Below are 23,289 nucleotides of genomic sequence, written 5' to 3'. Positions count from 1 at the left end.
GAGGTTGGGGAGGCCCTGGAATGGATTTCCCAGAGAAGACTTAAAAAAAAAAAAATGCAGTAAATGTGATTTACTGCAGCTGCCCCTGGATCCCTGGAAGTGTCCCAGGCCAGGCTGGAGGGGGCTCGGAGCAGCCTGGGGTGGTGGGAGGTGTTGGGGTTGGAGTTGGATCATCTCCAACGTCCCTTCCAACCCAAACCATTCCATGATCCTGGGATTTTTCTTTGATGTTCACAAGGACATGAAACCTTTCTTTCCCCCCACGCCAGAACAGTCAAGGGAAAAGCCCCAGCTCTGTGCCCAGGCCGGGTGTGCTGTTCCTTAGCCAGAATTCCAGAATTCCAGAGTTCCAGTATTCCCAGTGTCCGAGCTGAATTTTGTGCTGGAGGTTTTGCTGAACGTGCCTTTAAATCTCTTTAACCTTTCTTTTAGCACAGCCTTCAATCCCACTGCTGGATCTGGAGGTGAATTTACAGCCTGGTTGTCCCTCCTTTCCACACACTTAATGATTTTTAATTAATAAAGCCAGTGCTCTGGAGTCTCTGCCAATTAATCACTGCCCCTGTGAACTTTTGTTAATTGACAGGAGCTCATTAAAAGATCACAGAGCCCTAGAATGGTTTGGCTTGGAAGGGACCTTGATGCTCATCTCGTTCCAACCCTCCACATGATGCAGATGTTGAATCCTCTACACATCAGCCAAAACATTATTTAATTTCTCTAGCATTGAAGGTTTATTTTTGTAGGTTAGGATTTGTTTTTTTGGGGGTTATTTTAATTTTTTAAAGATTAATTCATCTTTCTGCCTCTCTGCACCTACCACTCTTTTGCTTCCACTGCCAACTTTGCACCCAGCCTTGAGAGTAAAATAAACCCAACTTCTTGGAGTGATGGGACATGTTAATTCCAGTATTTCTGTGGGCAGGTGTTTCCTTTGGTGTTCCCTGGGTTTAAAGGAATGACTGACAGCTCCTGGGGAGAGAGCAGAGCCTGGCTTTGCTTTTAGGCTCCCATGTTAGACCTGATGGAAGAATGTACCAGCTCAGTGTTCCTCACTTCCCTGGGTGGGAGAGCACGTCCAGAGCAGCCCCTGTCTGGTTTTTGTCCTCTTGACAGGACTTTTCTTGCTGCTGACCCCAAACTGGCTCCTCCTGTTCCCAGAAAATTCCTCATTTGCGTGGCAGCCCCCGGCACGTCCCCAGACAGGGATGGATGGATGGAGATGGTCAGCTGTGCTGGGAGATAAAAGAAATGCAGTAAAAAAAGAGTCAAAAATGCACTGAACAGCAAACTAGGCTCAGTAGAATGGAGATAAAGGCGAATTTTGTGCTGTTGAAAAAGGAACATTGAAGAGGAAGCAGGAATTGGTGTGTGGTGGAAATGAGGCTGTGAGTGCAGAGAGGGAGGCTGATAAAACAGGACAGAAATGATCACTTGTGTGGTGATCTAATATTTGATGTAAAAAAGGCAAGAATCATCTTTCCCCTCAAAGGGCAGCAGGAAAATTCACAGAATCAGGGAATGGCTGGGGTTGGAAGGGAGCTCTGGGGATCCAAGCCAGGGCAGGCACACCTGGAGCAGGTGACACAGGAACACATCCAGGTGTGTTTGGAATGTGTCTGGACAGGGAGAGCCCACATTGTCCCTGGGCAGCTGTGCCAGGGCTCTGCCACCCTCCAGGAAATGAAGTTCTTCCTCAGTTAACTAAAGAAATTGAAGTGAGAAGGTGTGTGCTGAGCTCAGTGTGTGCAGTTGTGCTTCACTGAGTTGAAGGCAAGTGTGTTCTTGGACTGTTCTCTTCCTCCCCAGCTCCCATTTACTGAGTTTTTGGAAGTTTTTGGGGAGCAGCAGCAGCAGGGTATGGCTGTGCAGTGCTGGGGTGGAGTGTGGGTTTTACAGTGCATGCTCTAAACAGCCCACCCTCCCCAGACTGCACCTCTAAAACCTGATACACACCTAAAGAACCATTCCACGTGCATCAAAGGATGTCTGAGTGCTGGGAGCCTCCAGTCATCCAGATTTAGTCAATAGTGTTTATGTATTTCTTTGCTCAGAGAGAATTTCCATCCAATTCCCATTCTGTTTTCCCTTCTCCATTTTCCTCCACGCCACACCAGAGCTCAGGGCATTTGTGCTTTACTCAGAACTGGCCCTAGATTCCCTCTTTCCACCAGATTTTTGGGTGCCAATCCTGTGTTTGCTCCCTGCAAAGTGCCAGATGTGTTGGCAGCCTGGCAGGAGTGATTTTTGATCTAAAGTAAGGAATAATTTCAGTTTTTATGTCCTCACGGAGCTGCAGTGGGTTCATGGTTAACTTCAGTCAAAATGGTTATAAAATAAATTCCCTTTCTGTTGAAACTTTGAAAGCAGGAGGAAAATGCAAGAGATAATTTAGTGGGGGGATTGCGGTCATAGGTCAGAATAACAAGATAATGTCTTTTTTTCCAGGCTGGGAGCAATAAAAGAGCAGTTGCATGTGGTAAAAACAGTATGTTCTGGACTCTGTGCCAGCAGAAAGAAAAAGAGAGGATTTTGCAAATTGAACAAAATCTTTGGTTCATGAAGGTTAACAATGTTTGTTAAAAAAGTCTGCAGGCAAAAGGTGTTCCATAAGGAATAAAACTTCCTATATCCACCAGCAATCCTGGGAGCTGTAAGGCTGTGATAGGCTGGAGGATAATTTATTCAGGCTTCCTAGAATTTCTTTGAAAAACGTACACATTGATCCAGAGATGTTTTTGCTTTGCCAGTTCTGCCCAAATTTTTTCTAAGCCAGTCTGTTTATCTTGAAGAACAGCCTGTTGTTTTCCCTGATAATGGTAACCAGACTTGTGGTGAGGCCAGACACAGTGGCATGCAGAACAAGGCACAACTCATCCACTCCACTTTATTTTTCAGATGGCACCTGGTACTGGGAGCAGAAAGCAGCCAGTGTGACCTATCCTGGCGCAGGATAAAAAGGAAAGGATCAAATTAAAAAAAAAATAAATATAAAAACAATTTGCAAGTGTATAAAAATATCTTCAGGATGGGGAATGAAGTTCTGATTTCAGCAGCAAAAAATTGCTAAGTACATCAACAAGAAATAATTTTCCTTGCAAGTTACTCCATCTAAGGAAGAAATTCTTGGCTGTGAGGGTGGGGAGGGTGCCTAGAGCAGCTGGGGCTGTCCCTGGATCCCTGGAAGTGTCCAAGGCCAGGCTGGACAGGGCTTGGAGCAGCCTGGGCCAGGGGAAGGTGTCCCTGCCATGGCAGGGGTGGAGGAGATGATCTTTAAGGTGCCTTGCAGCCCCGAGCATTCCCTGGTGCTGTGGCTGTGTTGTTGCTGATAGGGTGCTGCTCTCAGTGATAAATCAGGGTTGCACAATCCAACGTTTGCCTCACCCTGTCCTTGCTCAGCTGCAAACTCAGCCCCGACACGGGAGGGTGACTCAACCCAAAGGTCCTGCTGGAAGAGCACTTTGGAGTTGCTTTTATGTTGTATTTTATTGAGTTCTTCTGCCTTGTAGTCAGCTCGAGCCCAGTGCAGGGTTTGGGAGTCCAGGTGTTGCTTGCTCGCTGTGAAAGGGAGATGCTGTTTGACCTGAGCTCTGCCACCCTCGTTGGGCACTGGAAGGGTTGTGGAAACCAGGGTTTGGAAACTCTGCTCTGTGATCACTCGATGAAAGAAAAGTCATTAATGTGATTGTAACTGAATGTTGTTCACTGTAAATTGTACTGAGTGACCCCCTCAGTCAGCAAACCTTTTACTCCACAGAGCTGAGCAAACGTGGAAATCAAATCCTGTTTCAGTGGACACTGAAATATTGCTGGAGTGTTTTCTACCCAGTTCCTGTTACAGAGTGAGGAATTTTGGAGGTTTGGTTTATTTCTGGAATGGGGGTCTCCTCCTCAGCCATGTGTTCCATCCTCCACTTGAGGTGGGATTGCCCCTGAGCTCTGTTCCAGTTTCTGATTAGTCTTGAATCCACCAAATGTTGGCATTGCCTGCACAGCTTAATTGAAGTGAGGGACTGGTATTCCTTTGATTTTAATTTATTTATTTAATTAAATCCCTATGTTTTTTTTTCCTCTGAGAAACCTGGGAAAGAAATAAAAAAGCTTCTTAATAAATTGAAAGTGTGTGTAGATGGGTATGGTTGTGCTACTGATGGTCTTATATTTGAATAGGAGGGAAGATGATTAGTGATTGATTAATTATCCTTCTGTTCTTTGAGAAACCATTATTTTGAAAATAATGTAACCAGTAAAAATGAGGAAAAATCCAAATTTTGTTTGGGATTTTTGGTCACATCCTAAATGATTGTCATTGCTTGATGTACTCCTTTTAAATGATGAAACAAGTTAGAGTTCACTATTGATTATAATTTCTTAAATCTGTAATCTTGCTTAGCCTTGTTTTAATCTCATGGGTTTGGGGTAGGGGAAAAACAAGATTGTTGTTCAAAGCTGTTGGCTGCTTGAAATTTGCTGTGCTTTGAGAATATCCCAGAATTGCAGGGATGAAAACCCTTCAATTTTTAGGGGATGAGAGCACTGGGCCTGGAGTGGTTTCTCAAGAAAAAGATCCCTGAGAGTGAGTTGGACAGCTGGACTGGCTACACCAGTTCCTGTGTAGACCAGAACCTGAACGCCAACAATTTTTTTGGTGGCTCGTGGGGTGAATTTGTGTTTTTCTTCTCATCGGGAAACTCACGGCCACCGGGCAAAAAGCAAACAGGGGGGGAGACGCTGCGATCTGCAGAGCTCCTGGCCACGTCCTGGGCCTACCTCCTTGCTCAGCCTTTCCCAAACGTGTGTTTCAGAGGATTACCCCAACGGGACGTGGCTGGGTGACGAGAACAACCCCGAGATGCGGGTGCGCTGCCCCATCACCCCCGCGGACATGCTGCACATCAGCACCAACTGCCGCACGGCCGAGAAGATGGCCCTGACCCTGCTGGATTACCTCTTCCACAGGGAGATCCAGGCCATCTCCAACCTCTCGGGCCAGGGGAAGCACGGCAAGAAGCAGCTGGATCCTCTCATGATCTACGGGATTCGCTGTGAGTGACGCGTGCAGAGCGGGAGTGTTCAGTGGTGTTTGGGGAGCGTGCTGAGATGTTCTGGGGGGTTTTGTTTATGGAGTTGGGTTAGGCTATTAGTGGCTGATCTTTTTTTCTTCTCCTGCCTTCAGTCAGAGTCAGGATTGAATGCACCAGAGACAGATTTTAGTGTTTGGGCTCAGTTGTTTATTAGTTCTTATCTGAAGTACAGAGTGTTCTGCAGCGCTGCTAGCTAACGAGCTAAAAGTGAGAAAAATGTTGGTAGATGGTCTTTTAAAGCCCCACTCTCCAATGAAAAGCTAACATCTCTATTATTTATACTTTTGACCCAAACACCTGTGACCTGCAGTGCAGCACCCTCCATCCAACCAAAAATTACTGCCTAAAACTGGGACGAAGAAGGAACAAAAAAGAAGAAAGAGACAACACCAAAGAACCTCCATCTTGTCCCATACCCATCACTGCATTCTGAAAACCCCAAATTCCAAACCCTTCACCATGTGACACCACACATTTCTGTCTAACTACACCCCCATAATTTTAACCCCATCACTCAAATTTGGAAACTCTCCAAGGCCTCAGGTCAAAAGCAGTGTTCTCCTGGGGGTCAGTGCCAGAAAGCACAGAAAGTTTAAAACTCCCAGGTTTGTGGGATCCCACGTTTTAAGAGTGTGCTTGATGTGTGGTGAGATGTTCTGGTGGCTTTTGTTGATGAAGGTGGTTTAGGGTTTTTAGGAAGAAATCCTAATGGGCTGGTTTAATTCAGTTGGGTATTCTCCAGAAACTCCTCAGGCTTTGATTCTGAGTTCTGACTTTGAAACCGCCAGCTGTGAGTGTAGAAAATATTGTAGAAATAATAAGGAACACAAATTTCAATACTGTTCAAGTGCTTAAACCAGCTTGGTCTTGAACCTTAGTTTTTGACTTCCCACTTATGTCTCTTTTTTCAAAAGACTTGCTGAGATTGTGATGGGAAGAGTTGGCAATGTCAGGATCATAAAATCTGGATTCACAGCAGGAATGCTGATGGACTTCTGTCTGCTCCACGTGCACGAGTCTTTGGGTTATTTGAGCTGTCACGGAGCTGTGAACTGATATTATTTGTGTTAAAGGCACCATGTTTGTTAATTTAAAAGGAGTCAAATGTGGTTTCGTGTAGAACAAAGGCACAGCCACTGGTTTGAAATGAGAAGAGGAATCTGGACGTGAGCGTCGTGCTCTGGTGTTGCAACTTCTAGTGAACACACTGAGCACGGCCAAGTCTGTTCCCTGTGCTTTATTTCCAAGAAACCAGCATAACCAGGATTCTGGGAGAAGTTTTTCCTGCCAGGTGGTGGTTGAGCACTGGAATCAGGGAATGAGCACGGCCCCGGGGCTGCCAGAGCTCCAGGAGTGTTTGGACAACGTTCCCAGGGACAACTGGGATGTCTGGAGTGATCCTTGAACTGGATTCTGATAAACCAGCAGGTCTTGTTGGTACAAAATTCTCTATAGTCACATTTTGTGTAGGTCCCAGTGGATCTGGAGTGGGAGTCGTTCATTCTGCTGGTGAGTTTTGTATGGAATTGGCATTGTGAAATTCCAGGTAAGGCTTAGGAACAGGTCAGCAAGGGATTATTTGGGGTGGTGTTTGAAGAAGTGGGATAGGTGCAGGGAAGGGAATGTGAACGGTGTTTGATGATGGCAGGGAGCACTTTCCTGGTTATCTGCTGTTGTTTCCAGTGGTTTTCAGGTTATTTTTGGGGAAATCGAAAACCAAATCTAACCCACTCAGGTGGCTGCATTAGGGTAATTTTTGCTTCATTGTTTACCTGAAGCAGGAGACTTAAGACTTCTTTTGGAAACACATTAAATATGTGTTTTTAAGAGAGATGGCAACTCAAAATTAATGGTGATCTTCAAACCCTTCTTGTCCACTGATCTCATCAGCGTCAATGATGTTGTTTTTAAAACATGGATTTTTCTCAAGAACTTTTAGAGGCACTAAGAAGTGGATCTTGCTCCAGTTTTAAAGCAATTCCAGGCACTTCTTTTCCCATCCCTTAAATGTGAGAGCACAAATCGCATGGGCCAGTTTGTAACTGGTTGTGGAGGGAGATGAGACGTCTGCCAATGTGAGCATGGGGAAGGAATGTGTGTCCATGTGACCAGGCTGGGGATTATGTCATTTCTGTGAGCCATTCTGACCAGGAAAAAACTGGATTATGGAAGTGGAGAAGGTCTGGAATGGCACAGATGTGAGAGCAGGGATGATGAGCAGCAATCAGTGCCTGACTTTGGTGGCACGAGCGCGGTTTGGGATCCAGGTGTCTGAAACAACTTCATTCCTTCCTGCTGTTGGCTGGCGTGTTGTTTTCTTTTGGGAGCCAGGCCATAAAAAACTCGGGATTTCTGGATGAAAAATAGATCCTGTATGGATCTGGCCAGAGAGGGTTTGGGCAGTGAAATGTTGATGCTTCTGGGGATTTGCTGCCAGCAAGGACAAAGAGTCCTGTGGCAACCAGTGCAGAAAACACACGAGAAGTCGATGGAGCGGCGAGTGTAACCGTGAGAAGAGCGGTCCAGAAATGGTGATTTCACTTAATAAGCTCACATGTCATCACTGGGAGCAATTAGGTGGGAGTGGAATTGGATTCCAGCAGCCTGGTGAGTAATGTTGGAGCACACTCAGCTCTTGAGGATGGGCTTGTGCCCGTGCTCAGTTCCTGCTGGGCTGTGTGCCACGATTCCGTGATTCCGTCCCTGCCGTCCCAAATCCCCTTTCCCAGTGCACACACATCTGCTTTTCATCCCTGAAGTGTTCTCCCACAAAATCAGCCCAAACCTGAGTTATGGGAACCCCCTCAGTGCTGCTCCCCACAGTGGGATTTGCTTCTGCCCTCAGCAGTCCTGCCTTGATGACTTAATTCCAACAGAAATGAAAACTCCAATGTCATCAGCCTGGCCTGTGCCAGTCACAGCCAGAGGAGCCCATGGAAATAGAAAGGATTTTATTTTTCCTTTCGTTTCAAATTTCTTGCAGTTTGTCAGTAGAAAGATATTCCATCCTTTTTTTTTTTTTTTTTTTAGCAAGAAAAACACCAAGTAAATCTGTATTTAATATAGCAAGTATTTTGTGTAATATGCAGAAAGTATCAAAAATGAAGAGATGTGTGTTTATTAAAAATTCTTGATGCTCTGCACAAGGTTTACCACAAGAAGAGAGCAAAGTTTATCTTTGGAAGTCTCAATTTTCATTTGTGGTAGGAATTTGCTTGTGGGGTGGCAGTGGTACTGAGGAGAGGTTTTGGGCAAGAAACCAGAACGACTTAAACACAATCTCTGTCATTAAATAGCTCATTACCTCAGCCCTGCTAAAAATGGAGACTTTTGCTGGTGAAATATGATCCAAGAACATCCTCAGTTGTAATTTTCTCTTTGCCTAACACAAACTACAGGTTTAGCTCTTTGGAGATTTTACAGTAATTTCCACGAGCGAGTTGGAAGAAACAGATTCCCAAACTTAGAATTTTGCAGTTATTTAAGAAATGGTGTAATAGAAAAGATGATTTTCCATAGCATGCTGGGAAAAAATGGAGAGGGCATTTCTGAAGCTCAGAAAAGAAAATTTATCAGTAGTTCTTATTCTTCAAAATAATCAAATAACTAAATGAAAACAAAATAACATTAGTTACTTGTAGTTTATATTTATATATACTCATATTTTATATATTATTGCGTGTAACTTCGTGTGTTATTTCAAGCAAGCCTCTTGCTTTGCACATGGGTTTTTGCAGACTCTCACCAATCGTTTTTCCACTTTTTTTGTCAGTTCTGGTTAGTTATTCCAAGAGGATGGAGGATCAGAACCTGCAGATGTAATGCAGAATTTGTGGTTGGGTGGAGGAAGGAGATCCAGACTCATGAATTGCATTAAGGGGAGCTCGTTGTATTACTGGACCCCAAAATTCTTATTTTGGCTCCAGACAGAATCTGTTGCTCAGGGAATTATTTATGCACATGGAAATAACTCTCACGTTAGGGACAGGATTGCTGCTAAAAAAAAATAACAAACCTCAAAAATATAAATCCCCCACCCAAAGCCTCCAGTGCTCACAGAGGGGAGGAAACTGGGGTGAAAAATTTGGGTGAATTTCCCCATCTGCTTCCAAGACTTTCCTGGAGTGAATTTCCCATTTCCCTTTTAATTTCATCCAGAACACATCCCAGTGTTTTAAACACCATAAAACAAAGTGTAACCTGGGAACACCTAATGAGATAAAAATCCGATTTTTAACTCTGAATGATGCAATTTCTGCTTGAAATACCAAATAACTTGACTTTTTAAAACACAAAAATGCAGCGCAGAAAGAAATCTCTCATCAAAGCTTGGTGTTCCTGTTATAAAAAACATTGAAAGAGATGTTAATACACTCTGAAAGGAATTGTGTCCTCAGCAGAGGCCACATGGAATTAAACACTGGCTCTGCTTCCCAAAAATCCACACACCAGCTCTGGAGCTGCAGCCCACACATGGCTGCTTAATAGGAAACACATTTGGCTGTGGAATTGATGGCAGTGGGATGAGCTGATGTATGGAGAGAGAAATAGAAATATAATTATTCCTGTGTAAATATTCCAATATAAAATATTCAATATAAATATCATTATTTAAATAGAAATATAAACAGTCATGTATAATATAAATATTAGTATGTAAATGTAAATATAAATATACATATAGAAATAGAAGTATTCCAATATAAATATAATTATAAATATCCCTGTAGAAGTAGAAATATCCCTATAGAAATAGAAGTATTCCAATATAAATATAAATATAAATATAAATATAAATATAAATATAAATATAAATATAAATATAAATATAAATATCCCTACAGAAATAGAAATAGTCCTATAGAAATAGAAGTATTCCAATATAAATATAAATATCACTTCAGAAATATAAATATTCCAATAGAAATATTCCTATAGAAATATTCCTGTAGAAATAGAAATATTCCTGTAGAAATAGAAATATTCCCATAGAAATAGAAATATTCCCATAGAAATAGAAATATTCCTGTAGAAATACAAATATTCCCGTAGAAATAGAAATATTCCTGTAGAAATAGAAGTAATATTCCTGCATAAACAGAAATACAGATATAAAAGAAATACAAATTCAAATATAAATATTGCTGCTCCAGATTTTCATGAGGGGTTTGAGCTTCATAATAACACAGAGAAACAGCAAATATATCACTTTTCTGTCCTTCTGGAGGATTACCCTGCTTGGAAATACTGGAGGGAGGGCAGGAAGTTCTCGTGGATGAGAACTTGGGTGTTTTATAGGATGTTCATCATGGAATCCTGCAATGGTTTGGGCTCTGTGCACCAATTATATTTATATTTATATTTATATTTATATTTATATTTATATTTATATTTATATTTATATTTATATTTATATTTATATTTATATTTATATTTATATTTATATTTATATTATTTCTATTTATCATTTATATTTATGTTTATAATTTCAATTTACATTTCTATTTTAAAGACCCAGTTCCCCCCCCCTGCCATGGGCAGGGACACCTTCCCCTGGCCCAGGTTTCTCCAAGCCCCGTCCAGCCTGGCCTTGGACACTTCCAGGGATCCAGGGGCAGCCACAGCTGCTCTGGGAATCCATTCCAGGACCTCCCCACCCTCCCAGGGAACAATTCCTTCCCAAAATCCCACCTAACCCTGTCCCTGGCACTTCCTTGTGTCCTGTCACTCCAGATTTTGGAAATCATCTCTCTCCAGCTCTCTTCAGGTGCTCTAAACAGCCATTGCATTATAAATAATGCATTATAAATACAGAATGTCATCAATATTTTCTATTCTTTTACTTTCCCACTTCCAAAAGCCTTTTTTATTACTGCCTTTTTATTAACTCTACCAATTTTTCCTTTTTTTATCCTCTTAGTTCCTTCCTAGCTGTATGTTTTTTTGGCATATTTTCTTTTATAATTTTGGGCTCCTCGCGTCTCATTTCTCAAAATCCCACTGGCTGTTGGAATTTTGAATGACATCCCTGGTTTAAAAGTGTGACACCTACACGCTGCAATCCTGAACGTCAGCACTTGGGAGAGGCGCATCCGAACCTTGGATTCCTTCTGGAGGCTGCTGGAGAAGCCTGAAGAAAAATGATCCAAATTGGCATTTTTGTACCTCTAACGTTTCATGAGCGCCAGAAACGGAGGGATTTTTTATGATTTGAATAGTAGGAATTGTTTCAGTCCCTCCCTCAGGAATCAGGCTTGGGGCAGAGCTCGGGGCAGGAATTTCCAGGGGATGCTGAGCTGCTGAACCCATCTGCTGTTTGCTCATGCCTCAGGATGAAAACTCCTCTCCCCAGCTCTGGTAGCCTGAACAGGAGCCCCGTGGTTTGTGTCTGATGGATGAGCTAATCCTCTGCTCCCTGGAAATTCTTCTGTGCCAACATTTTCTTCTCCCAGCGTTCAATACCGCAGGCTCGGGAAGTAAAGGCTGACTTCAGGCTGTTGCTGTGGTGTTACCACAGAACCCTGGAATTGTTTGCTTTGGAAAGGGCCTGGAATCAGCCCCTGGATGGGCAGGGACGCTCTGCACTAGCTCACATCACACCCTGGGACACGTTTCTCTGCATGGCACAAACAAAGCTTTTGTTTGAGGTCAAAGGGTTCCCAGAGTCTTCCCAATTCTGCAGCAGATGAGGGCACTTGGGCAGGTCCTGGAAACGGAGAGTTTGGAATTCTGTGCTGATGGGCACTGACCCCCAAAAGAGCACTGCATTTGACCTGAGCCATTGGAGAAAGCTTCCAACAGGGAATGGTGGAACTGGGATCACTGGTGTGTAGCTGGAATAGAAGTGTGTAATATAAATGGAATTTGGGGATTTGGAATGTGGCAGTCGTTGGAATTTGGGGATTTGGAATGTAGCAGTCGTTGGAATTTGGGGATTTGGAATGTAGCAGTCGTTGGAATTTGGGGATTTGGAATGTAGCAGTCGTTGGAATTTGGGGATTTGGAATGTAGCAGTCGTTGGAATTTGGGGATTTGGAATGTAGCAGTCGTTGGAATTTGGGGATCTGGAATGTAGCAGTTGTTGGAATTTGGGGATTTGGAATGTAGCAGTCAGTGGAATTTGGGGATTTGGAATGTAGCAGTCGTTGGAATTTGGGGATCTGGAATGTAGCAGTCGTTGGAATTTGGGGATTTGGAATGTAGCAGTCAGTGGAATTTGGGGATTTGGAATACAGCAATATATAAAGAGCAAGATGGAGGTTTTAGGGTGGAGGTTTCCTTTCTTCTTCACCTTCTTCATGGGTATAGGTGGTACTTTTTTAATTGGATAGAAAACGCTGCACTGCAGGTCACAGGTGTTTGGTCATTGGGTCAAAGGTAAAAATGAGTTAGGTGTTAGTTTTTAACTGGACAATTAAAAAGATCTTGTAACGAGTGAGATCCATCACCATTTCACCATTTTTAGCTTGTTAGCTAGAAGTGTGCAGCACTCACTGTAACATAGATAAGAATTAACAAACATCTGAGTCCCACCACGAAACTCCACCTCTCGTGCTTTTAATCCCAAAAGAAGTTAAAAAAAGTGATGCAGTGGTGCCCGTGTGAGGATTGAAGTGAGGACCTTCACTGCTGGGCTTTGTGCTGCTCACAAGCTGGACTCTGAGCCTTGCCAGGGGTTCTGCTCCCCCTGCAGAGCTGGGCTTGGACTTTTTTGGGAAGGCCACGAGTGCTGTGACCTTAGGGCCAAAACTGGGGACGAGGCTGCAGAGCTGTCGCTCTCTGGAGAGGAGCAGAGTCTGGGAGTTCTTGCTTTAAAAAGCAAGAAGCGTAAAGAAATCCTTTCTGCTGGGCTTTTGTCCTCTCTGAAGAGCTTTCATTTCTGTTGTCCTCGTGCTGCTGCTGCTCTCACGTTTTCTCTCTCAGAGGTGCACAAGTCTGGCTCCAGCTGCACAGAGCTGCTGCTTTGTGAATCAATTAAATGCTGCCACGTGCAGGGCACTGATAACCCCTTTTGGGGCCAGGCAAGAAGATAATGGGAGAACCCACTGAGTTTATCTCAGCACCACACTTCTCATCCATGGCATCAGTGCTGGCCTTGCTTGCAGCTGGAACTCTGTGCTGCCTGGAGTTTGCTTCTTTCCTGGGCACTTCGCCTGATTTCAATTATTTTTTCCAGCCAGTTCCTGTTAATAAACTGGAAAAAAAAAAAAAAAAAACCAACAAAAAAAAAAAAGCAGCAATTGGGGGAAAGGAAAGAAATTGTGTGTTTTCTCTCTCCTCCTCACACTTCTCTTGTCCTTGCATTATACAAGTGAGGAATTCAATTTTCCATTGTTGGAAAAGCAGCAGTAAAGGCTGTCAGTCCCCACTGATGTCCACCTGTGCTGTCAGGCACTTGTGAGCCCTGGGCTCTCCAGAAAACAGAAAATGAATGTATGAGGTCACTTGGACCATCCTTCCATCCCTCAATGCTTTTCCCTTTTGGCCAGACCTGGTTCAAGTTCGTGCTGAAGTGTGCAGGGCTGCACTGCTGGAGAGGAGCTCAAAACAATCGTGGGCTGGGGATGGAAAAGCAGCTTTTTCAGGGGTTATAGGTGTTGTTTCAGGGAAAAAAAAAAGGGCAGCTTGGGTAGTGGGGGCTCTTTGGGGAGGTTTCTGCTGCAGTTGTTGTCTCCTCTTTCAAAAATGGGGGATAAAATAGGAATAAATGTAGGATTAAAAAAAAAGGTGGAAAGAAATAGAAGTAAATGTGGTTTGTTCAGTGTCATCAATCCGGTGTAACTTGGGATCTGGAGCAGAGAACAGGAAGAATTTTCTCTTTTCAGATTCTAAACTCTCTGTTTGTGTAGAATTATTTTCTTGCAGGGTGGATTGCTTAATTTATGATAATTGTACTCAGGTAATTAAAGTGCTGTGGATGTCCTGTCACCATCAGGAAAGGGATTAAAGGATCCCTCTGGGAATTCTGTACAGCCTCTGCTGTAACATGAGGAATCCCAGGACCATCACAAACACTCTGTTCCTGCAGGGATTAGTTAATTAATTCTGCAGGGATTAATTAATTCACCTGCTCCGTTCCCCAGCCCCTCTGTGCTCCTGCAGCTCCATTATCTTTTGGAGCACTCGGTAGGGAGTTGGGATGGATAAAAATCCATCCAGGAACAGATCAAAATCCATCTTTTCCTGCCACCCTGGGAATTTGACACCCACTAGATGGCAATATTTGAATGCTGATGGCTCCTTCCATAAATCAGAATAAACCAGGTTCTGCTTACTGTAAAATAGGTAAAAATAGCCTGGCTGCTTTTCCAGAGAGGTGTGACTGAGTGGAGGAGCTCTCCTGCTCTGGAACAGGATTCCTTGGTGGAGTTTGGAAATTCTAGATCCTAATTAACATTATTTTTCCCCTTTTAAAACTTCTGGGAAGGTTCTTTTGATCTGAAGAACAAAGGCATTTGAAACAACTTCGATTTTCATGTTTCCTCTGAATCTGTGACTTTTTAAAGGTGAAATATTCAGACAAACATCCTAAATAAATATTAATGGATTGGTAGCTGAATTTTCCTCTCTTCCTCCCTCTCTCCAAAGTCCCAACACTCCTCCTGTCTCTTTTTGTTGTGGATGAGAGCAATGCCATGGAAAGGGATTTTTTGGTGCTTTGGATGGATTTTCCAGGTGTGTGACACTGGAGGAGCCTCCAAGGCTCTGCCATCCCTCCCCTCCTGCATCCCAAACTCCAACATCCCAAATTTAGTGAGGGGAAGTGCCCCAGCTGTGGAGATATCCCCGCCAGCTGCCAGAGGAATAATAAATTCCAATAATTTTAATAAATTTATTTAATTATTTGTTTGATGTTTTCCAATAATTTTAATATGGGCAGGACAAGCCCTGGATGGGGTTTGGAGAATCAAAGCCTGAAGGCTCAAGGAGGAATTCCAGAGGTGCTTCAGCTTTTCCTCTGCTCCCTCAGTGTTTGGAGCAGCAGATTTTAATTAAATAAAAAAGGACTCCAAATGTATGACCCTGATGAGGAAAAATGAATTTTGGGAGCCAAAGCCTCAAAAAGAATCAGCCCCTTCTCCTCTCTGAGCAGGAGCCTTTGTTTCCTGTAGGATCCATCATATTCCTGTCAATTTAAAAGGATCCTTCCATCACTTTAAGATGAATTCCCCATCCTGGTGCTTTTCTTTAGGTTTGAAAAATGAGAGGGAATTGGAAAGTGAAGCAGCAGTGACCCAAATCTGCTTGGATTCTGTATTTAATATAAACATATTTGTATTTTATGGATTCTGTGCTACGCTTCCCAAATCTTTCCAAATGCACCAAAACCAGCAGGAATTTCTGGGCCACCTCAGCCAAACCCATGAAAATACTGATTTACCTTTGAATTTTCCAGAGAAATCTGTGATTTGTGGAGGATGGGAAGCAGCACAAACTCAGAGTGTGCAAATGAAAACTCCCGACGTGGAGTTTGATTTTTAGGGGCTGGTTCTGAATGTGGGGTGAGGATGGAAAATTTCATGTCTGGTTTTGGTCTCACAAATGTCTTCTCTTCCTCAATTTGTTCTTCGTTTGATTTCTTTGCAGTTTTATGTTCTCTGGGGGTTGTTTTGTCTGCTCCCTGACTCCTTTCAAAAGAGAGGATTACTCCCTCAGGAACATTATTTTCCTGGGGTTTTCTTAGTTTAGAATTAGTCCTGGTTTTTAGGAAACCCCAACCCTTTCTCTCCTTATTTTCTACAGCAGATCCTCCAAAAATTTGGGAATGTTGAATCATTTCAGACACCACCTCTGTGTTTGTACCAAATAAAATCTTTTTTTTTTTTCCCCTTTGCATTTCTGAGCTTGTTTTGCTTTGTATTTCCAAGCTTATTTTTTTTCTTTTGCATTTCCTTCTTTTTATTTCCTTTAATAACCACAGAAAGATTTATTTCTGCTCGTGTTTCTCTTTTTAATATGAATTTATCTCCCCCAGGTTTCTCCCTGTGTCTCTGATCCACGCTGCACCTGTTGACTTTTAAAGCTGACTTGAATTTTCCTGATTTTTGCCTTCTTCCTGAGCTTTTCCTTGCTAAGATTGGAATGTTGATCCTTGATTTCCTCTTTTCCCCCATGTGGCTCCCTGAATTCTCTTTGCATCCCTTTTCATCTCCCAAGCTGCATCCAGGATCTTTCTGTCTGTACAAATCACCCAAACTCCTGCAATTTGTAAAACCACTGAATTATTTTTAAGTCTCTGGTGTGTTTTTCATGCAAAGGTTCATTCAGGAAATGAGGTTCCTCCCCCAAAAAAGCAAACTTTAGGCTTTTATTGTTTAAAAATAAGGATACTTTTTTTTTTTGAGGCACCATTCATGAAAAGATCACTAAAAAACCACTCAGCCACTCTTAAATCATCTAAATCCTGTTCTTTGCTCTTCGTTTGGTCCAAGTGTTGAGTTATATTCCTGACTGGATTTTTTTCTGTGGCCCATGGATGCTCTGCAGTGTCAAATATCAATGTTGGATACAGCTTTGGAGAGTAAATGATCCCCAAAAAATCAAATCCCTTCTCCCTGAAGCATTCCTCTCTTTCCTGTCTTATGGATTTCCCCAAGTGAGAGTTCTCATTTCCAATATCCTGATTTTCTGAGTGTGTTTGGTGTTGGACAATGAGGCACTGGGAGCTCTCCTGCCTGGAATTATTTGTGGATAGGGAACAGAGTCAGCATCATCCACTTCTCTGCTATTGTGTGCACAGGTTTGGGGGATTGCTCTCTCCTGCAGGTAAATCATGGTTTTAATACCATTGGGAACTTTTTATCTGCTTAAAAACTCCTCCACTGCCTTTAGGTTGTGATTTTCAAATTTTCTTTTTTTATTAGGAAATGTCTTGCTAAGGACCTGGTTGTAAAACAACATTTTAGATTGTGATAGCAGCTGCACAGATTTGACATCTGAAATTAATTTTGGGGTTTTTTTTTATCAATTTGCTTTATGCTTTAGGGTTAATTTTTCAGGCCTGATTTGCACATGGCCAGGTCTGCAGCTGTGGTAAAAATCTCTGCAAACAGCACGGTTTGACACCCTGACAGAACTGGGAATTTCATGAATTAAGGAGAAGAAATGAGGATACCTGCCTTGGAAAATCTGTCCCTGATGGTTTAGGGCTCTGTAGCCTAAAATTCCCCTGTGTGCCCCTGTCCTGGTGAGGTTGTTGTCTGTTTTCCATGGTTTCCCCTGGAGCATGGAGGTGGTGATGTCTGCCAGCATTTCCTGGCCATTCCTGATGATTAGTGATCAGTTTGATCACATGGAGTGGGATGAAATGATTTTAAATTTATTCAATCCCAACCTTCCACTTTCCCACCTTTGGACACTTCAAGGGATCCAGGGGCAGCCACAGCTTCTCTGGGCACCTGTGCCAGGGTCTCCCCACCATCCCAGCCAGGAATTCTTCTCCAATATCCCATCTAAACATCCTCCCTTTCAGTTTTCAGAAGGTTTCTTTCCTCCATTCCCTCAATCAAGCACTTCTGGGGATGTTTTGTGTCTCAGCTCTGGTGCTCAGAGTTGCTCACACTGCACCTCAGACTTCTGGCCTGAATAATTGATCTCACTTTTTTTTCTCTTTGAATCAAGTGGCATGCTGGAATATCCCATGGATTAAATCAAGTGGCATGCTGGAATATCCCATGGATTAAATCAAGTGGCATGCTGGGATATCCCATGGATTAAATCAAGTGGCATGCTGGGATATCCCATGGATTAAATCAAGTGGCATCCTGGAATATCCCATGGATTAAATCAAGTGGCATGCTGGGATATCCCATGGATTAAATCAAGTGGCATGCTGGAATATCCCATGGATTAAATCAAGTGGCATGCTGGGATATCCCATGGATTAAATCAAGTGGCATGCTGGGATATCCCATGGATTAAATCAAGTGGCATGCTGGGATATCCCATGGATTAAATCAAGTGGCATGCTGGAATATCCCATGGATTAAATCAAGTGGCATGCTGGGATATCCCATGGATTAAATCAAGTGGCATCCTGGAATATCCCATGGATTAAATCAAATGTCATCCTGGAATATCCCATAATTAAATCAAATGGCATGCTGGAATATCCCATGGATTAAATCAAGTGGCATGCTGGAATATCCCATGGATTAAATCAAGTGGCATGCTGGAATATCCCATGGATTAAATCAAGTGGCATGCTGGAATATCCCATGGATTAAATCAAGTGGCATCCTGGAATATCCCATGGATTAAATCAAGTGGCATGCTGCAATATCCCGTGGATTACATGGAATAGTTAAAATTCCCAGCCAGGCAGCTTTTCCCTGGGATTTTCCCTGCCTGCAGTCCAGCCACTAACACACCATGGAAGTCATTAAAATACAGTCAGCAGTGAAATATTGACTTTTTTTCTCCAAACTCACCCCAAGCCTGTGCTGGTGTTTCCCGTGGGACTCCTGAGGGTGAGGCAGGAGTTCAAACACATCTGGTTTTATTGGCCACCCCTGCAAATAATTCAAAATTGATTTAAACTATTAAAAAAAAAAATAGCAAACCATGGAATCCCAGACTGGAACACTTCCTGAGATATTCCCCAAAGTTGCATTTCTCTCTCTGGGAATGCACATGGGGAGTGGCTGAGGCTGAGCAGTGTGGGCTCAGGGATTAAATCCAGAATGTGCTCTGCTTTTGCTGACACCTGTGGGAAGGAAATTTGCACAGCAGCAAATTGGAATTTCAGCCCATTTTCCTCCTTTCCTATTTTGGAGACACCACTGTCACTTAGAACTGAGAAATCGTGGGGACTTCAAAGCACTTTTGAATTAGATTTTGGGGTCCAGTGATTTCTTCCTGTGTGTTCTCTCCTTTATTTCAAATTGCTCCAAAAAAAAAAAAAAAAAAAAGCATCGAAAAAGCAAATTTTATTTTTAAGAATGAGGCCACTAGAGATCCAGTTCTCCACTTGGCTGTGGTAGAGCCTGCAGATTTCAGGCTTTGAGGACTCTGGGCTCATTTATAATGCAGAGGAAACTAAGGAGCTTTTAGTTTCTGCAAACCTGGAATTTTGTGGCTCCAGGCTTCAAATCATTTGTCTTGCAGGAGCAGCCCCATATCCTGTTCTTCAGGTTCTATATACAACAGCTTAAGTAAGTCCTTCACAGGATTAGGAACCCATCTGAGAGTAAGATGGAAAGCCCAGTAAGTGGAAAAGTGGAAAAGATTATTTTACTTTGCAGGGTAAGGAGAGGAAAATGAGAATTTTCGAGATTCTTGAAGCTTTGTCCTGTAGAGTGAAGGCATCTCTGGCAGCCTTGGCTGGTTCAGCGTTGCACATCTGAGTTTTGAAGGACTGGATGTTTGGAGTATTGGCAAATTAAATGTTCAGGGAGTTGTGGTTGAATTTAGGGGCTTTGAATCAGAGAATCCCGACATGGTTTGGGTGGGAGGGACCTTAAAGTCCATGGGCAGAGACACCTTTACCTGTGCCAGGGTGCTCCAGCCTGGCCTTGGGCACTCCCAGGGATCCAGGAGCAGCCACAGCTTCCCTGGGAATTCCATCTCAGCCCCTCTCCGCCCCCACAGGGAAGAATTCCTTCCCAATATCCCACCTCACCCTCTTCTTTGTCACTTTAAAGCCATTCCCCTTGACTTGTCCATATAAAAATCCACCTCCCTCTTTTTTAGATGGGCAAATAAGGGATTTTTCAGGTTGTTTTTTTAACATTCTGCAGCTGTGGGGGCTTGGGGTTTTTTGCTCTCGAGTGTTGGTGCTTTAGGAAAATCCAAACCCCTCAGAAGTTCCCAGTGGAATGGTGAAAGTGTGGGATAATTCAAGATGACAGTGCACAACATTCCCAGTTAAATTTTAAAGCCAGTTCCTTGCCAGGTTTATGGAGCACTTTGGCAACTTAGCACCAAGAGCTGCAAAGTTTATCCTGAGGTTCTTAAAATGCCTGAATTCTGGGAGTAACTGTGCAGAGATCCTCATTTTTTACTGGATTTGGACCAGTTTTGAACTGAGCTTTGAAAGAGTAATTTTTTTTTTTTTCTTTCTAGGGAGTTTTATGCAGTTTCCCACTTCAGCAGGAGGCAGTTTGGTAGTTCTACAATCAGAACTAGTGTGGGGTTCTGTCAGTGAGAAATAATCCTTGATGCAGAAATAATCCTGGAGTGCTCTTGCTTTGGAACAGCTTGGATGTGGCAGTGCAGCTTCCCCAGATCCCAGTGCAGGGGATGAAATTGCACGGACTGCTGGCATTTGTTACACCCAGAGCTGTGCAGAGGAACAATTCCTGAGTTTTTGGGAATAAATTTTGTTGAAGTGCTCATCTTTGGGGGTCTTTGCACAGGTACAGAGCCTGCCGCGTCGGACTGGATGTGTCCTCTCTGTGTTTTCTGGAAAATACATGTTTGTGTTGATTATTATCTCTTTTATATTTTTTTCCCCATCATTCCAGGCCACCTGTTTTACAAATTTGGCATCACAGAGTCAGACTGGTACCGCATCAAGCAGAGCATCGACTCCAAGTGCAGGACAGCCTGGAGGAGGAAGCAGAGAGGGCAGAGCCTGGCTGTGAAAAGCTTCTCCAGGAGAACACCCTCCTCCTCCTCCTACAGTGGCTCAGGTAAAAACCCAATCCTTCCCCTCCAAATAATGAATCCCTGCTTCTTTCCAGGGTGCCTGGATTTTAATTTGGCCACCTGGCTTTGCTGAGGTGCTGAGGGTGTGGAATGCTGCAATGGTTTGGGGTTGGAAGGGGTTTAAAGTTCATCTCATCCCACCCCCTGCCACGTGCAGAGACACTTTCCACTATGCCAGGTTATTCCTTGGGCACTTCCAGGGACCCAGGGGCAGCCACAGCTTCTCTGGGAACCTGTGCCGGGCTCTCAGCACCCTCCCAGCCAGGAATTCTTCCCAACATCCCATCCAGCCCTGCTTTCTGTCCACCCCTGTCCATGGGTTCAGCTCCTGCAGCTTTGTGCTGTATTTTTTGTATTTTTACCACGCTCAGTTCTTTGAGTAGAAAGTCCAAATATCCTTGCAGTTGTTGTTCCAAAGAGGAATCAAGTGACTAAATCCTTCCCAGTGTGTTCACACATTCAGTGGGACGTGCTAAATGCTGTTCCTGAAGAGTTTTCCTCTGCAGACATGAGATGTGCTGTAGGTGATTCCATGTTTCCATCTAGGTATGGAGGCCTGGATTGTAATAACAAATGAAAAATCCTGACCTCAGGAGTGTTCTCTGAGGACATTTCTGGCTCATGCTTTTAATATAAAGCAGCGTTCTGGGACTTTTGTACATTAGATATTAAAAACAGGGCTTTGGAAGGCAGCCCAAAGAAAAGGAAGTCAGTTTATTTGCCTGCATAAAATTTTTGGTTGCATGTTAACACTAACCACTGTATCTCATGCAAAGAATGACAAAATCTGCTTTCAATGGAAAATTTTATGTGCTGGAACAGGGAATCACATCCAAAATTCTCAAATTAAAACAACTAATCAATGTAATGATAACCATAAGCCCTCTCTGTTGATGGCATTTTTACTTTCAGTCTTTCAGCAATCAGTATTTCAGGATAAAAAGGCAGCAGTAGGTGGATATTACAGCCTGTGCTCGTTAGCCTGTGCTCCTTGAGTGGTGTTGAGATTTATTCTTCAAATTATTCATCTTGAATCTGCTTTGGAGGTTTGGAGGCACCTGCAGAGATGTAAAACTCAGAGTCAGTGGATTCCTGAAGGCTGTAGGATCATGACTTTGGGTGGGTTTCTTCTTGTGCTTAAGCTGAAGGTCCATTTTATTTTTCCTCTCAGTTCCACAAAATTGATTTGTGAGTAAAATATTCCATGGGTAAAGAAAAAAACCAAAACACCTGAACTCCCTCCTGGGCAGCCAAACCATCCCAAACCTTTGGGATTTTGGCAGTGGGAGCAGGGAGGGGACACACACTCAGGGCATCCTGCTGGAGCCACTTTGGAATTTTGGGGGGTGTCCGAGCTGCCTCATTTAAGCAGAGTGGAGCTGGCTGCCCCTGCTCCATCCATCCCCAGGATTTCCCAGGAGTTTCATGGGAGCTCAGAGGTGGCTGTGTCCCTGTGGGGGTGGCTGTGTCCCTGCTGATGTCTCTGCTCAGCCAAGGCACCTTGGGCTGGCCCTGGCAGGGCTGTGCAGGAGCAGGAATGTTAAAAAACTGCCTTTGGTAAGGTCCTGGGGAAATGTCCCCATGGATTAATTCTCTTTAAAATATTGTTCTTACTCAGAGTGGCTTTGGCATCATTTTTTGGGAAGCTGGAAAGGTGGACGAGGAATTCACTGCTGTGAAAAGCACAGGAGCTACTGGATAAAATCTGAGCACTCTGCAGAGTCAGGGCTGCTTGGAGAAGTTCATTTTTCATCCCCAAAGCCACCAGGAGTGGGATTTCACCTGGATCAGGAGAAACAGCAGGGAGGGCTGGGAGGCTCCATGAGTATCTAAGGAAAAGAAAGAGAAGGGAAATGTGGATTGCCACATTTTTCAAAGGTACCTGTGGCCTGCCAGGGCTGCAGCTCCACCTGCGTGTTCAGGTAACTCCACGGAGTGCTCACACTGTGGTTGCACATCCCTGGAAGCCCTGGCTGGAATTGCAGCATCCCAATTCCCAGGCAGCTGCTGCTGCTGATCCCTGTGTGCTCTGGAGGAGCAGAATTCCTGCTGCCAGCTCCAGCAGCACTGCACGGCTCTGAGGGCAGGAACTCTGCACTGCACACGGCGGATTTGGGGCAGGGTGACACGTGAACCCAGATTTGATGGCACCAATTTCAGCTGAGCCTGGAGATTCAGAGGACCTGCCTGTGCCACTGTGCCAGCTCCTGCTTCAGCTTCCAAAACCTGGCTCAGGTTTCCCTGGGAAGGATGTGGGGATACAAGGCTGGAGTTTCTGTTCTGGCTTGGGCTCTCCTCAGGTTCCCGTTCAAAAAAAACCACGGAATCCCAAACTGGTTTGGGTGGGAAGGGTCTTAAAGCTCCTCCCATTCCAGGGACACCTTCCCCCATCCCAGGTTGCTCCAAGCCTTGTCCAGCTTGGAACACTTCCTGAGATATTCCCAAATCCTGGTCACTGCAGTGCTGGAAACCCTTCCCTACGAATGGGGGGACTGGGATTTTCCGAGTCGTTTTTAGCAGCAGTTAATTTGCCTAATTAAAAAAAAATAAAAAAAAT

The 23,289-nt window shown here is 43.7% G+C and overlaps 1 protein-coding gene across 4 annotated transcripts in view; it reads left to right on the top strand.

Annotated features, from left to right (window-relative positions):
• The window catches only part of BANP (BTG3 associated nuclear protein), a 121,534-nt gene that overhangs the window by 32,413 nt on the left and 65,832 nt on the right, over window positions 1-23,289 (top strand). For all 4 annotated transcript variants that reach the window (XM_062499821.1, XM_062499822.1, XM_062499820.1 and 1 more), the window contains exons 7-8: window positions 4,806-5,045; window positions 20,549-20,716. In XM_062499821.1, the coding sequence (XP_062355805.1) occupies window positions 4,806-5,045; window positions 20,549-20,716 (408 nt within the window). The remainder of the gene's footprint in view (window positions 1-4,805; window positions 5,046-20,548; window positions 20,717-23,289) is intronic.

Source organism: Cinclus cinclus, chromosome 11 (genome assembly GCF_963662255.1).
Source record: "Cinclus cinclus chromosome 11, bCinCin1.1, whole genome shotgun sequence".
NCBI classification, from domain to species: Eukaryota; Metazoa; Chordata; class Aves; order Passeriformes; family Cinclidae; genus Cinclus; species Cinclus cinclus.
Note: the sequence above shows the minus strand (reverse complement) of the source record. Positions and strands in the feature narration are given on the sequence as shown.